Consider the following 17,443-nt stretch of genomic DNA (forward strand, 5'->3'; position numbering starts at 1 on the left):
AAAGAATACTAAAGAACCTGTGGGTGCCTGGAACTGATACACTTCTTACAACGTGCCTTAATGCAGATCATCATCATCATCTTGCAGTTGACACTCGCATGATCATGCAGAAGGCATCCCTGCACTCCTGATTTTATTTTCCCATATGTTGATACTGATTAAATAATGCTAAGTAAGGCACTCTTCCCTTTCAAATCTTGCTGTAATTAGAGACACTTGTGGGAGAAAAGTCTATAGAAAATTTGCACACAGATGTCTGTGCTGTTTCTGGCTCTGTAAGTTCCTGAAAATTGTAGAGCATATAACACTCTATTACTGCCCATAACAACCCCATTTTAAAGTTATGCTCATGCATTTCCAAGTAAGTAGAGTCTATGATATTCCTAAATTTAAGGAATTTTTTGATAATGCAAATTACTTCAATTGGATAAATGGTGCCTTTCTAAGAAGTACATATTCATTCGTTCTGAGTATAGTTTCTGTTAGGTCTTTCCATGGCTCTTGTTGTTCTTTCTATGACAGTTGCTTCCAGCCAGAAAACTTCTCCTTTGATAAGTATTTTGCTGCTGTATGGAAGTTCCTTACAGGTTAGACTTACTGGAAGCTTTTTAAAGCTGAAGAGTGCACAAAGAAGGCAAATTAACTCCTCATTTCAAGCAAGGATTAAATGAATGCATCATGAGCAATATTTCCTCTAGTAAACACTCTGTTTAACCACAGCTTTGTTTCCTAATTCTAGAACTACAACAGTACAATCACATATATCAATGAAACGCTCAAACTCCAGGTAATAAATTGAAACTATAAACTGAAATAACTCACTTTATGACAGCCTGGAGCTTCTCACAGAGCACAGTGAGGACAGATACAACATCATCACAAAGAGACTCCACCGAAGTACCTCCAAAAAGGACAAAGATCAGAGGCATTACATATGAGCTACTGGATTATAACCTCAATTCACTGCATGGACTTTCAGAGCTGGTCAAAGCTTCTAAACAAGGAGCAAGGCTACCAAAATTGACAGAGAAGATGCAGTAGGAAAAGTCCTAAATTAGAAAGTGATCTCCACAAAATGCAAAAGCAGCAGTATTAAATCCAGAGAGCGCATTGATTGCTTACATGCATTTACAGAAGATTAGCTGAAATCCAATTCAGATAATAGAATAAGTATACAATTAAATAATAAAAAAGGCTCCAGTATTTCTACATGGCAGCCAATTGCTGTATCTCCCTGCAGTTTGTCTCTCCTGTACAGCTTCTGGTGTCTGACCAGGTTCTGATCTTAAAAGAAGATGCTTGTGCTCTTCAAAGATTTTAGCCTCCATTCACACAAGTTCTGCAAAAATCCTTTGAGAAGGTCAAAAGCAGGGATTATTTTTATCTATCAGAGAACATGTTGAAAGTTAAGCCAGAATGGGAGTAGAAAAACATCTCCTGTAAAATAATTATTTGGCAAGCGCAAGCACACCTTCAATAGTGATGTGCTTTCAAAAGCAGCCATTATAAAAACAGCATCTTTGGCCTGAAATATAGTAACACAATCATTTACAGATTCCACATCCTACTCCATGAATCTCTTTCAATTTAGGAAGTAAAGCCACTTACTAAAACTTTCTCCAGAACACTGAAACGCCTTAATTACAGAAGTTAGCATTTTGAAACAATAATTTATTACAATGTTGAATGCAATGCTGTTACCATGGTCCAAATGAAGACAGAACTGAATATACCAGGAGCTAACAGGGCTGTCTCAGTTCTTACCACGGGTGACAGAGAGAACATCAAGCTATGGAGAAGGTACGAAAACCTGAAGGTGCAATTCCCATGACATCAAACTGCACTGTGTTGATGAAAGGAAAGTTAAGAATAAAAAAGCTGGAGTGTAAGGAGTCACTAAAAAAGTGTTACAAGTACCTTGACTCTTGAATTTTTGCAGGGTGTCATGGTTTTCAATTGTCTGTTGAGGAAAGACAAAGGTGGTGTAATTGGTGCAAGGAGCAGAAAAACACCATAGAAGCAATACTTTGACAGCAGAGCTTTCTTAAGAAATTTGTGTCCTCTGTCTGTTCTGGGCTTTTTGTTTGTTAGGGTTTTTTTAAGTGAAGCTTTTGTAAAATGTTTTTAAAAATTCCTTAAGATCTGTTTTAACAGTTATTTAGATTTAAGAAACTCACATCTCACTGAGCTGAACCAGAATTTCTAACTTCTTAAGGGATTTTCTACACCTAAAACAACTTAGTAATAACTAGGCATGTAAGTTGCATTGAAAATAACTGAGAGGAAATCATAGTTTAGACTTCACAAAGTACTTAGAAACCAAAATCAATTGAGAATTAGAGAGTTTAGAACATTGGTATTGTTAAAGTTACAGTACCAACAGAACTAATGGCAGTCAGGAAATGGAAATGACCTCTTACATCATGCGGTGTGGTATAGGATTCTTCCCATTAGTGCACAAAGGGGTCAAGCCAAATTCTTCTCTCAAGCATCAATAAGAAACTGCCAGGTATTAAATGCAGCTCTCATATGCTTTTACCTAGTCCTCAGCTAAGAAAAGAACTAACAAATTGAAGACCCAAAAACTAACAAAATTTGTAGACCCAAACTGAAGTTTCAAAACTACTGGTTGTATTTGTTTGTTTGGGGTTTTTGGTAAATATTTTGGCTAGTAAAATGAACCTACTTAGCTCAAACAGAAGACAAGTTTACTTAAACTGAGCAATTCTAGTCTGCAGCTGTTCAGTAAGATAAAAGTAATCTAGTCTACTAATCCAAAATAGAAGGGATTGTCTTAACCCAAGACAGATGCAAGGAAAATAATCTGCACAACTGCAGTCCTTAAAATTTCCTAATACATGGAAACTGACTTTTACAAATAGTACTTTTTTGACAATATGATATTAAGGAAAGCAGCACTAACAAATGTAAAAAGTCAATGTAAATCCATGTGTACCCAGAATATTCACAGTTTCACCAAAAATGTGCTGGGATTTCACTCAAAGAGCTCTTATGGATTCTAATAATGCAATAAATAGAATTATTTTTGTTTTGCTAACAACCAAGCAAAGAATTTCATGAGCTTAAAATTATCTTCAATAAAAAAAAGCAGAAGAAAAACCTCAATTACACTTTCCTTAGTTGAGAATTTGTTTTCTTTATGTAAATATTTGTCATGCAAAAACTTTTAGCAGAAGGATTTCAATGAATCTTAGGAAAACAAGCAAAGAAAACAAAAGAATGGAAAAGGTCAAGGCAGTCTGATGTCAGAACAAAGCCTTTTTTGTTTAATGGAAGGGGGAAAAAAAAATTAAAAAAAAAAAATCAGCCAACCAGAGCTGACAATGTGAGAGCCGAGTTTCCGATAGATTGCTCTGGGGCAGGCAGAGTCAAAGCCCAAAAAAAAGCTTTTAAACAGGATTAACTGCAGAAGTGTCAAATAAAAGCCATAAGGCACAATAAGCCAGTACAACACACTGCATTCAGAGAAACAAAAAGGTATGCAGCCATGGACATGGAACCATTTGTTGATGCCAGAAGGCTCACCATGTTTTCTTGCTTTTGTCGTAACTGTAAAGTCAAGTCACTCAACATTTGGCTGAGGGTTGCCCGCACAGCGGTGTTAATGCTCCGCTGGTGACAGCTAGATACATATGTCTCAATGCAAACCTGATAAGGAAACAAGATAGTAGTACAAAGATATGAACTGTAACTTACCAGTAACACATTTGAGGAGGTATCGATACCAAGGTCTCTCGCATGCAGATAGTCAGCCTTCCTTACTATTGCTTTATTAGCACATTAGAAGTTTTCAGCAGTATGAGAAACCAAGTAAGTAGTATCTAGAAGCAGCATGCAATTCATCAGTCTCACAGCTGCAAGAATGGTAGGGCAAAACTGGCAAAGTCTCCTGTCAAATACAAGTGATTTTGGCACTTGCCTTGCTCTGTAGATAATTCATTAAAAGTGGATTCGATTGTTCATTTCTTGATACTTACTTGTAACCAGCTCCTGCAAGTCTATGTCTGCAATGTAAATATCCTCCAATTTTTCAAGTTTTCTTAAATACAAACTATATCTTGAGTGATTCAAGACATCACACACAGAAACTCTTGCCTTATTTTCTCTTTCTCAACTAAACAGAGAGAGAACATCCCAGAGGTTTTCAAATGTATGGATGTTGTTCGTTATCTCATGCAAGAAACACTATGCAAATGAGAACCTGAGACTGATTATCTTCTTTGACAACACAGTAGAATGGGTTAGTTGTATGCATTTGCATATAAGGGACCAAACTGACAGAATGTCTCATTCTTAATGCCCTTTTTTGAGGTTCTAAGATCCCCTCAGATATTAAAAGGATTTTATTTAGTTTAAGGTCAGTGATGAAGATGGTCTTCTAAGTTAAAAGAAGGCCTGGACCAACTTTGCCCATCATTCAGCTATCACCTGAACTCCAATGGACAAAAAAACCCCTAAAAGCCTGTTAACCATGTACAGCCCTTTGCAGAGGCCAAACCATTCCAGTGCTGCTGAGATCATTCTTTCAAGCTGTAAGTTTTCTTCTAGAGTACCTGAATTAATTGATGAAATACCATTCTTAAAGGTAGGCTGACTTTCTGGAAAGAACATGGTTGATATCTCCTTCTTCTCTCCCCTCCCCATGTGAGCTAGTAAGCAATAATACTGTTCACTTGAGCTCAAATCTTACAGAAGGCCTGTGCTCTAAATGGCTGGGCAAGGTACCTTTTGAAAAGTCATTGATGAAGCATCATCAGTAAAAATGCGAGAGCTCAGGGCTCCAAAGAGGTGTGTAATGGACATTTTGATAATTTCATGCATTCGGGGACTTCCAGCTCTATGGCATGCAAAACACAACTAAGGGCAAAACACAGAAGGGTTAGCTAATGAAACACAACAGAGTCAAACAAAACAAACCTCCAGAAGGTACATGGGAGTAACAAATACGCACATAAAAACAAGAAACAGCATGAACTAAATTTTCTTGCAGGTGTCTACGCAAGCATGGGAAGGTGTCCAGGGGAAGATTTAGTTTATTTTTAATACTAATAATCTATGTTCAATACTATTAATACTTAAGCCACAAATTGTAGTACTCTTCATGTTGGATGCTTTCTTAATTTAAAGCTGATAAGGTTCAGAAAGATTTGGAATGCCATTATTTTGTGAATTGCAGATGATCAGGCAGTGCAAAATGGCTAGACTGTAGCTTTGTTTTTCAGAGATAGTCCTCACAGAGTTCTATCAGTTACAAAGGCAGTACCTTTCCAATTCTGCAGTGGCCCCACTTTGCTACAGAATACAGGCTAGGAAAAGGGACTGAGGGACTGACTTGGAAAGAAATGTCAAATAGCATGGGCACTGGAACAGAAAGCTCCTTTTGTCACCTTTCCCTTAGAGCAAGTCAGAAGGTTAACCAACCATGCTAAACTGAGAAATAATTTTCTGTTTCCTACTGCTTATGCATTGCAGAATTCAGATACAAAGGCATAGTGATTCCAGCTGTTAAAGTCTTTGCCTTACCTAAAACCTGGGCAGGAAGAAGCATGTATGTGCCTGGTAAGATTTGCTATTTAGAATGACCTAGGCATTCACTAAGGCAGTACTTTCTCAAGGTAAGTGGGGAAAATAACTGTACCTCCAAACACTCCAAATAGAAACATGAACACTCTGTATTACAGCTTGTTCCAATTCACTGAAGGAAATGAGTTTTGTTTACTTTGCTGGCACACCTCATCTGCCTGCTGTTGAGCTCTTGTTCACCATAACAGAAAAGAACCATCACTGTGCTAATTTGTATCAGTACACTAGCTAAGGTTTTTAAGAGACAGGATAGCCTTTGGGAATGAAAGTGAAGTGCAACAACCAAGAACAGTAGCGTTTAATGTCTGTCTATGAGAGACAACTGCCATTTTCCAGGATGCTTTTTATGAATAACAGCCCTGTTATTATCCAAATTTACACAGAGAACAGAAAACATGATTTCTGATACAGCTTATAGCACACAGAACATGACTGATTGACCGTTTCCCCCCCAGTCTTAGGCAGTGCTCTTAAAGATTGAAATCTGAAGGGTTTAGAGTCATCAAATACTTTTCCCAGGAAGTACTTCATTTAAGCTAGAGCTCTTTACCTACAGCAAAGAGATGCACTAAGCTGCATTCATCAACTTTTGCCTTGCATGTTAGAAAGTCCACTGAGAAAAACTGCAGTAGGGGAAACAATCTGTTTTCTTCAGTTTGGGACATTGATAAAGAGGATTTAGTAGAACTTAAAAAACTGTGACTTGCTTTAAACACCAATTCAGTTCATCCTTGCTGCAGCATCATAGGTAAACCTTACTGTCTCACCTAGCCCAAAGAGAAACCAAAGCTGTGCTAATCTGGAACGATTACTACCTTTTTTTTCTCCTGTATATGTCATATACATGAACTGTGGACTTTTAAAGCCCATTTGTTACAAAATAGAAGCTGTTCTCTTCAGTTCCTGGTTATCTCTACAGACCCATTCTCAGCTTCCAGTAGAACAATGCAAGGACAATTTTATTCTTAAACTTGGAAAGTACTGTAATATCCAGGTAAATTGAGCTACTTTCACATGGGATTTTTGTTTTTTTTTTTACAAAAGTCCCACCCACAATAACAAAAACCTGAGAAGGAACAAGTCTCTATATGTCTACAGACACCTGGAGTACAGGACATATATATAATCTTTAATTTTTTTCATGGGCATTTCCTCTGCCCATACCATGCTAACAATATAATTTTATAATACGTTCTGCACACAACAGTGTGTGCTGCGCAGGAGGAGTAAGCGTTCCTGCGCATCTTCTCTAACCTGAACAAACAACACTGTGGCTTGCTACAAAATGTACTAAAAATATCACCCACGCATAAAAGCTTACTTAATATACCTGCAGGTATGTTTTTCTACAACAAAAGATCCTACACAATTTAATTCAGACTAAAATCTAATGGAATAAAGGGAGTACAGTGACTAATAGCATCATACATCTACAGGCATGCTTAAATCTTTTACTTAGATGTTTTAGGAAAAAGATGCACACAAGGCTAACAAGACACACTGAGGCACTTCTGCTAACATGAAGCACTATGGCTTATACACCTCTCTTGAGGAAACTTCATTAGTTTTAGACTTGAAGTAGGTAAGAAATCAGCACAGTGCTGTTTTATAAAGAAGAAAAGCAAAGTAAAGTAAATATGAGTAGTAAATGTGCAACACTGTAATATACAATTACGGGTCCATTTCCAAAAGTGCCTTCTTCCCATGCAAGCCTGTCAAACCTGCCCAACTTGCAACTATTTCTTACACTAGAGAATGGTAGTTATGTTTTGGACTGGTTTAATTCCACATTATGTAAGGAAGTCATGCTGTAGGTAGCAGGGAAAAGTTAAGAGACACAAGCCACGGTATGACAGAGGCACTTACCTCAGCAATCTTCAACACTGAACTCCCGTTCAATTCAAATGTAGAGGTATATGTTATACAGAGCAGGACCTTGCGAAAAAAGAGAGAGAGGAAGGAAAAAAATTGTTTCACTGGTTATTGCCTCCCTTTCCCACTCATGTGCCACAGCTCCTTTCAATTTTTAGAGCAGGCATCAGAAGTTTCTTAGCACCATGTATTACCGGGATAGAGGAGATCCACCTGAGATGCTGCATCTGTTGGCTCCAGAGGTAACACCCAATGGATTACTTATTGCTATCTCCTACATATGACCACCAAAGAAAGACAACTCAGTGTGAAAGACAATCAACCCTGGCCTTGAGACAGAATCCGTTCATATTTTAACCACAAGCTTTGCATGATTTATAATCAGTCCTTTAATTTATTTCTATTAGTATAACAAAGGAAGAAGGAAAAATGCCTACAAGTTATTACTTAAGAGGCACAAATAGATATGTATTATGTGAGACAAGCTATTAATTACTGCCTGACATGAGGATTTCCCAGCATAGGATATTTCCAGTAAGTGTATTATAGTCATTTGACAATGAGCACCCAAAAAACAATTCGTAAGTCCCAATTAATGAGGGGAGGCTTGTCCTGTCTTGAACTCAGCAGGAGGAATAAGAACTAAAAGCCCCATCTAACACCTTACTTCAAAGAGAAGGAGAGTGAGAATGTGATGTCATCTACCACGTCTAGTGGGGAAACGTGGTGAGAGCTGCGGTGTGATGCCTTTAGTATCTGGAGATGTCCTCCCCTCTCCCTTCCTCCTTTTCAATCCCTCCTTCCTCACAGAAGACAGAGAGTCTGAGCTACTGTTCTCTCTCCTTCAAAGCATAAAATTTACCCAGTGCCAGAATTTATGTTTTGCTTGGTCTGAAATAATATGAGTTTCCTGGGATAAGTGTACCAGCAAATACCAATCACATCAACACTAATGTTTTGGTCCCTACAACTTCTCAGCCTCTAAAAACTACTGTTCTCTGCTTCACAAGGAAATTAGGGCCATCAGATAAGTTAGCATTACTGATTGTTAGCTACAAGCAAAGTACAGAAGAGCCTGTCCATGGATGAGTGTGACATGTTCCTGGAAAAAGACATAAATAACCTTCTTTGCATTTTGAGAGTTAGATTGAAAAGTTTGTACACACTGAAATGCACAACACCTTTACAAATATATTTCTCATCAGAAAAAAAACATATTTCACTACAGGATGTCACACCTTACTCCAAGGTTGTTCGGGTTTTTTTTGTTTGATTGTTTGCTTCATTTTGTAAATAAAATACCAATCAGGAGCTTGATCCTATTATTATAGAAGATGATTTTACTATAAAAAGTGTTCCCAGAAAACTATTGTGTAATGACAATTTTACAGCTGTGTGTATGTGTTATCTTGCCTTGACTCTCAGTCTTTCATAAAAATAAGCCAAATAGTGTGGATAAATACTAGAGGTAATGGCAATAAAAAAGGGTGTACTACTCTTCAGAAGCACAGTAGTCCTGCACTAGAAACTCTTTTTTAGGTATTTAGCATTTACCTTTACAGCAAAGCAAACTTTCTGAGCCATGGTTCTTCTCCATGGTTTCTCTTTTCTTTGAAATGGGTAAAATGGATTTTCTCATCTTAAAAGTGTTACACAGCCTACCTCAGTATTGCAAGGAGTGATATGAGCTACAGAGCACTTGAACTTGCCAGAGAAATAAATCTAATTCTAACTACAAATGATTAAGAATGCTGTGCTTTGTATTTCTTATATGAACTCCACAAATGTCTCTGCAATCCATATCATTTACTAGTACATGGACAGGTACCAGTGAGAAGGAACTGTGATACATCTTTTCCTGTCAACAGAGCAAATTCTATAGAATAACAGAAAAGTAAACAGTCAATTATAATAACTCTCAATAATTTCATTTGGTTAAGAAGTAGATAATTTATAAGAGCTGTTATTTTCAACAGCTGGGTAAAAATATATATTCAATACTTAAGGAAAAAACTGTGATTTATACTCTCCAGACACTGCTGTGTAAAACACAGGTGTAGAACATAGTTCAGAAACCCAGAGACAGACAACTCTCACCTCCCACTGACAAATCTCTTCTTACCACACTAAGAGCCGCAGTGGACAGCCAGGTGCATGACTAAACCAGTGGTTTGTCTGTCCTGAATTTCCCTACTTATAAAACCTCATTTGCTTCATGGGATTTTCTGCTCTCTTGTCCCATCTTGGCTTTGTAGAATGTGCTATTATCTAATGCTTTCCAGAGATCGAAACCTGGAAGTCAATATACTACAACACATAGAAGTGCACCAGTTTAGGCATTCTTTTAAGCCCTTGGTCTTCCAAATCTCTTCTTCCTCTCCTTTTTTTTTTTTTTTTTATTTATTTCCCCTCCTTTATAGAGCTGAATTACGAAAAGTTTGCACACACACATATATATATATGCCTAATCCTTTCTGTCACAAATGCCAAAAACCTGCAAGTAACAGGTGAATGATAGAAAGGTCAGATATCAAGTGCAGTGAGGAAGTGATGATCAAAACCTTGCTATGAAACAAAAGGGAAATTCAGCAAAAAGACTACTAAGTTTTGATTGCTACTTTTTGCAAAAAATAAGATCTGGGAACCTATTAGCTGGAGAAAAGGCATATGATCTGGTGTAATCAAATGACAGAAGCAAAGTTTATCAGCCAGTATATTCTTAGCTTGCCCCACTGCTATGGTCTTCCCTCACAAGTCATTTGTAAGTTCTGAAACACAGTCTCTGACCAACACACAAAACTGCTCTCAGCTATGATTCCCATCAGCGCTGCTGCAGGGCTCATTTACAGTCTTGGCAATGATCCAGACACTTGCATGTTTTCCCATTTATGTGGAACAAACAGGAAGACAGCAGGCTTCTCTTTTAAATTACGAGATGAAAAACGGGATTAAAACCAACCAAACAAACCCAAACTTAATCATTCAGATCCACTAAGAACACTGAGTCTCCAGACAGTATATCCCGTAGGTTGCTTAACTACTCATGACACTAATTCAAACAGTTTGGTTAAAAAAAAAAAAAAATAAAGAAAAGAAAGATAGGCTTTCTTGGGCAATGATGTTTTGGTTTTGACACCACTTGTAGGGAAAGCAAAAACAAAACTACGAAGCAATTCCTAGTAACTACAAAGCAATTCCAGTATAAAACAAAATTGAAAATTAGCTTTTACTTACTGGTGTGGACTCTAAACCACATTTTGTTCCTTTTTCTTTTTTTTTAAAGAAGGAATTTATATGACTGTAGAGGTAGTTTCAAAGTCACATAACCCCCAGGATTTTTTACTTGGCTTGCATTATCTTGCAAATGCCTGAATGAGATCATATTTCCATAAATGGCTTATCCATCATGAAAGTATTTATTTTAACTACTTTCAAAGCTCTGACTGTCATGGAACAAGAAATACAATTCCTACTCCCTGGAGTCCCAGGGTACCAACTGTAGTATAAAAGCATATGCATGGGTAATTTTCATAATAAGCAGAAACAAAACCAAAAAATCCTACTTCTGATGCCACAGTGAAGGTGAATTGGCACAAAATGTACAAGATTTGAATCGCAATGTAATTAAACTGACATTACAATATCTATCCATCCTGTACCATGTGCTCTAGGATGATCCTGCTTGAGCAGAGAGGTTGGACCAGATGACCCACCATCGTCCCTTCCAACCTGAACCATTCTGTGATTCTGCGTGATCCCATATTTTAAGAGAGATTAAGTGTTCAAGGTCAGGTTGGACAGGGCTTTGAGTAGCCTGGTCTAGTGGATGGTGTCCCTGCTCATGGCAGAGTCATTGGAACTAGATGAGCTTTCAGGTCCCTTCCAATTTAAACTATTCTGTGATTCTATGATCTCTCAAAAAGGGAAAAAGAGGGAATGTTTTTAGATCGTAAGGCTGCTAAGCGTTGCTAGCCAAGTTCCCCAAGTGCTTTGCACATACTTGTAGTATAAAGCAATTGTCACATTGGAGAGCTTATGGAGGAGGCATGTCAAACAAACACTGTGGTCTACTTAAGAAAGCAAGTAGTATCCCCAAGAAAGAGAGAAAAGGTATAAAACTTAACAATTTACAAACAAAACAATTTTGCAGCCACCTCTAATCCCTTTGTGGGATTCATAATAGAAGCCTTTCCTGATTTACTTTACTTGCAGGCTTGTAAACTTGGATACAATGTGTCATGGGGTGATTGTCAAAATCCTGCCCCTTAGGGAAAAACTCTAACAGAAGACAAGGCAGGACTACTATCTCATTCGGTAGTTTTGACATTTAAAGCAGTCATCCAGTATTTCTGCAAAATAGTTTGGATGGGAGACGTCCTCCTATTGTCAGAATAACTGGAAATCTGCCCATTTTGCACTCTTTGGTCTTGAAGGAAAACAAGGGCAGGAGAAACAAATGTATTAATGAAGTCATGTACACTGTGTCACCGTGTATCCCTGTACAAAACAGTAGATTTTAATTATAAAGAGAGAGTGTGTCTCTTATGAATTAGTAAACCCATAAATGCTGCTCAGCATTATGAATGCATCAGGGCTTCAGACATAAGGACTGTATTTGGTACAGGAGCACCTCACATATCATCAGTAGTGACAAGCTGAATGCTCTGAGAAGACAATGCCCATTTAGTTCACTGGACTAAAATAGAACTTCTGCTGAACACTGTTCATGGTGGTATGAAACCAAGTGAAACTCCTGCTCATGTAGTACAGTTGTAGAAGGGAAAGAAATTATTTAAGGCTTAATCGATACTTCAGAGTTTTTTACAACACTTGACAGGAGCTTTTATCTTTAGAATTATAGCAACTAAAGGCAGAGAAAATTAAAGAAAAAGGCTGACTAGCAGCACTAGGGGCATTTCCCCCTTTACAGCCTATTTAGGTATACTGCATTACTTTATGAATTAGAATATACAAATCTCAGTAAAACAAAACTGAAAAAGGACAAATACCAAACTGAAAAATACCAACAAAAAGTTTAAAGAGTTCTCCAATAAAAATTTTATTATAATAAAATAATGCATAATGCATATTATATTAATAAAAATGCATCTGTTATCAAAATTATTCAGAAGTAAGTCAACATATGGATGTAAGTAAATACAGAGCTGTCAAGAAAAAAAAGACTGGGTATATCCACTGGGTGGAAAATTCTGACATTTATTCTTGACAACAAGAGAATTTTTTGGGCAGGGGAGAGGGAAGACAACTCCTTTGCACTCAGATACATGGAAGGTTCCACCAAAACTGTATCAAGGAGATGTTCTGTGTGGCACTGTACGTTAGAACAGCGGATTTAAATTTACTGTTTCAAGTCACTAGATTAACTGCCAAGAAGTTAGCCTGAAGACAACCTAAGAAGTGAGGCTGCATAGGCTGTTTGGCTGGCCAGAAGATTTCACCCTACCCCAGACCATACCCCAATCTGATCCAGAGAAGTGATATTAAAAAGCCAGATAAGCTAGTTTTGTGGTTGCAACACCAACCACTATGGCACATGAAGTTTTGGTATCTTTCTCCTCTCTCACAAAAGACACACATGAGGAGTTCCAGGGAAGAGGACTCAAGGAGCTGGCTGGCAGTGTCAGAACAGCTTATTAGAACACAAGTTTCTCCTCAGCTGCCCCAGGACTAGACAGGATTAATTGCTATATAGTGTCAGTGGCCCTCATCATGGGAAGCTCATAAGCAGAGAAGGTCTAATCTGGGTGCATCTGTGCACAGCTGTGGCACATCTGGATATGTATAATACACAGATAATATATGTGTATAATTACACACAAAAGCTATGGCAAGTGACCATTCAATGTCACTGTTGTGTGGACAACTTGGCTAGCAGAACTTGGCACTGTCACCACCAGTAACCATTGATGTCTGGCAGCAGGGAAAAGATTAAAAGGCAATATAAGAAAGTTACAAGAGTTTCTATATTTGGGTTTGTGAATATACAATGTCTTTCCAATTACTTTCTTAATGGTTAACTGGTCTCCAGGTTCTTGGTATGTGTCTCAGATTAAAGGAAGTCTGTAAGAACTTGCACTTCCATTCTGGACAGGTGTGAAATTACACTTTCCAGAGCTAGGGACTTGCTACTTTTTGTGCTGATGCCAATGGTTCTGATTATGCCACACCAGTTCCAATGTGACAGAATGAGCACCTTCTCTATCTGAAAACACTTTCATAACCTCATGGTACTGAGATAGCTAAAAGTTTTGCATTGGAATTTCTTCAGGCAAGAAACTAAGCCTATTTTTCTATCCTGCAAGTCTTTTAAGAGACATGACCAGCCCCTTGCTTAGATTTTTAAAGCTACATGTCTGCCCAAACCCACAGAGGTTGTTCAGGGATATGAATTCAAGCACCGAAAGGAACTGAGAAAAAGCTGGATCCTGGAGAGAGGTTTGATTTTTGAGACACTGCATTCACTGCTGACTGGCTTAGGCAGTTCCTATCCAGTATTGACTCGGTCACATTCAGGCCATTACTATTGTCATTCTTTTCATAGAATCATAGAATCGTAGAATCAACCAGGTTGGAAGTGACCTCTGAGATCATCAAATCCAACCCTTGATCCACTACCGCCGTGGTTACCAGACCATGGCACTAAGTGCCACATCCAGTCTCATCTTAAAAACCTCCAGGGACGGAGAATCCACCACCTCCTTTTGCATCCCTTTAGAAGAAAGCTCAGCTATTTAACTTAAGACTGGTTTCTGCTACAGTGACCAGGCACCTAAGAACCAAGGGAGTTCTTTAATCACAGAACTAGGTATTTATCATAGTTCTAATTAACTTGGGAAAGGATGAGCTTATCTCGAAGCACACAACGTAGGTCACTTAATCCATTGGAATTAACCTGGTTACTTATAACTAAGCACATGAATAAAATAACTTTTAAAAATAACCAGAAAAAAAGAGAGAAGCAAACCCCAGAGAATCTGGTTTTGTAGTTGGCCCACATTACATCAATTTAATTTATGAAAAGCCTAAGCACTAAGAACTCTATTTAGCATTCCTCAGCAGGACTGATCTTAGAAAAGGATCTTGTTTGCATGACACTGTGCAAGTCTTTACAGAATCCTCTCACATCTCTGAATTATGGACTGGAAAAAAAAAATCAGGTATTGCTTATAAAAGCTCATATCAGGCACTACTGTTACAAGAACTAATGCACATTCAGGCGAAACTTTGTTCTACAAATCTTCAGCATTTTTATTTTTTTCTCATTAATACAGATTTTAAACCAGTTCAGGATTAAAGCATGCAATTAAAGTTGCATAATGGTTTTTATTTTTTACTTTATTTAAAACATAGTCCATCTCTGCTTAGAACATGACTGGACTGAAATTTATATTGCAAATAATGTTGAAAAATGTTTCCATTAATGCAGTGCATAAAATATACTGAGGGGATAAAATGGTCTCTTGTTCCAAAATTCTATATTTACTAAAATACATAGATTTACAGCAAGTATCAGCAATTGGATTGCTGATTCCCATCCTGATAATAACAGTCTTCCTTCTCCATTTCCATTTAGCAGTTATATTTTTACTGCTGCACCAATGAATTTTTATTTTTAATGGGCAGAGAAATCACTGTCTTTACTCCTATATAAAACTATTATGCCATGCCTCAAAGGGGTTGCACAGGGAACAACATAGTTTACATATACCTTTAAATCCAAGTTGTTTCAGTCCATTTTCCTCCTCCATTTGATTTACAGTTCAGGACAAAGCAGAACAGTTGTAAATTATACTCTACTAAGCATAACCAAACTGTATGTGGAAGGATATATTTCATAAATATTAACCTTAAAACAATGAGACCATATATATCTGCAAGGGTTTATTACAGTGATCAGCTCATTTACTAGTATTCAAGAAAAAGCTGCAGAATATAATCATCCACAAAGGCTGGGATTTTGCAGTTGTATTCTGCCAACATTTTGGATCAGTTTGGAACAACTCTTCAAATACATAATATAAGTTATTCTTTGTGATGGAAGGCAAAAGACCAGCTCAACAGCAACAAAGTTCCTGACAAGTTTCCGAAAAAGTTAACCATAAGTTTTGCTTGGTTGCTCAAGCACAATCCAACTTAATTCAATATTTGCATCAGATCAGGACTACCTCCCTGAACCTGTAACAATGTGGATGTGCAGAACCTAAAACAGGTCAACTATAATTGTTAAAAAAACTAAGAACAAAAAACCCCCAAAAACCAATACAAAACCCACCAAAACAAACAAACAAAAAACCTTTCTACAACTCCTTGTAGATCTTCAATAGTGACCTTTTCAAGTTACTAATTTGACACCATAACTGGGGCCTTATCAATTAGTCACTACAGAAAATAAATTAATAAAAACTAGGATATGACTCAGCACTTTGCATCTTTAAACCGTCGTGGTAGCAATCTTGGAAATTGATAATACCCAACCTACAGACAGTCTGTCCTTACACAAACTAAGTTTAACCACAGAACTCTAATTCAAATTTCAGTTCTGAATATATCTGAAATGAAAACTGAAATCACAAAAAGAGCTATCTACTATTATTACTGGAGAGTTCCCAAATGCTCTATTAATGGATCAGAGGCAAAGATAAAAGATTGCCTTGACACAGCAGATTTAACAATGGTTGATTAAACCTCATTCATAGATTAAAAAAAACTTCTGGCTGACTCCTCACTGAAAGCCGACAGAAGAAAAATCACTAATATTTTGCCCATCAGCAAGAAGTACACCTAGTCCACTAACAAATGCAATTTGGAGTCACTGGGAATAAATTAACCTTTACTAAATGAAATAGCTGTTCATTATGGACAATAGATAAATAACCAGAACTAGAAGAGTCTTCTCTCTCTCAAGCCACTCTGAAAGATTATTTTTTGGTTTTGAAACAATCCTCAAGTCTATTCAAAACCCACTACAAGTAGAGTAGCTGCAACTCAAATGTGTTGAAATCTTCTCAGAGGTAATAAGAAACAACACTTGCAAGCTTCACTGACAGAAACATAGTATATATTCATAACATGTCCAGCATATCATAACCCTATTAATTAAAATAGTGAAATAAAGCAAAAATATTTCAAATCAGAAAACTGGAGTTTCTTTCACAAAAGGTCATTGTTCTCTTTCATGCTTGAAAATTTCAGTCTTGCAAGCAGTTTCTTGGGAAATCTGGGCAAACAGAACTGACATGCACTGAACTACATGACAAAGTTTTATCTGGGACTGAAGAAAACAAAAGGATGCAGTAGAAAGGGAAATTTTAAATGACCAATCATGCCCTTTTTTTTAAGAACAACCTGTTTACTGTTAGTTTCCATTACGTTACAGTGTATCTGGTTTCTCTGGAGAACTTATTTCTGTGTGAGGACTCATCTACTAATTTGTAACTATTCATTAAACTTGTTTTTGTTGTTATTTGAGAATAATGTTCTCACAGATAGAGAGGAATGGCATTATTAAGAAAATTGTCAGCTCATAAATGACAGGGACCATAACATTAGTGAGAATAAAGGAAAAAGAAAAAAAAAAGGAAGAAAAAAGCCCTAAACAAACAGTCTCTGTTGTTTTGGATTCCTTCCATACTATCCACTTCCTTCATATTTGATTTCATCTGCTTCGCTGCCACAATTACGTTCAAAGCTGAATTCCAGTTTTTCCAGGAGCCTTTCCAGAAGGAAATGCATTTTAGGGTCAGGGTTACTGATGAAAAATTACCAAAAAATCAAAGTGAGAAAAAAAAAAATAAATCACAGAATTGTTGAGGCTGGAAGGGACTACAATCCAGAGACTTAGCTATAGATTAGTTTCCTAGTTTCCTTTTCCACTGCTGATCTGACAATATCTGATAGTGCTTTTGCCAATACTATATGTGTTCCTGCAAGCAAAGGTCTAACAGCA

General features: G+C 37.2%; 1 protein-coding gene across 5 annotated transcripts in view; it reads right to left on the reverse strand.

The window, feature by feature from the left end:
* Positions 1-17,443, reverse strand: part of ARFGEF3 (ARFGEF family member 3) — a 90,822-nt gene that overhangs the window by 50,161 nt on the left and 23,218 nt on the right. For 4 of the 5 annotated variants that reach the window (XM_032681924.1, XM_032681923.1, XM_032681926.1 and 1 more), the window contains exons 5-8: positions 7,471-7,539; positions 3,547-3,669; positions 1,918-1,960; positions 823-901 (exon numbers count right to left, since the gene is read on the reverse strand). In XM_032681924.1, the coding sequence (XP_032537815.1) occupies positions 823-901; positions 1,918-1,960; positions 3,547-3,669; positions 7,471-7,539 (314 nt within the window). The remainder of the gene's footprint in view (positions 1-822; positions 902-1,917; positions 1,961-3,546; positions 3,670-7,470; positions 7,540-17,443) is intronic. The other variant, XM_032681927.1, reaches the window with a different exon arrangement.

This window comes from Chiroxiphia lanceolata, chromosome 3 (genome assembly GCF_009829145.1).
Source record: "Chiroxiphia lanceolata isolate bChiLan1 chromosome 3, bChiLan1.pri, whole genome shotgun sequence".
NCBI lineage: Eukaryota > Metazoa > Chordata > Aves > Passeriformes > Pipridae > Chiroxiphia > Chiroxiphia lanceolata.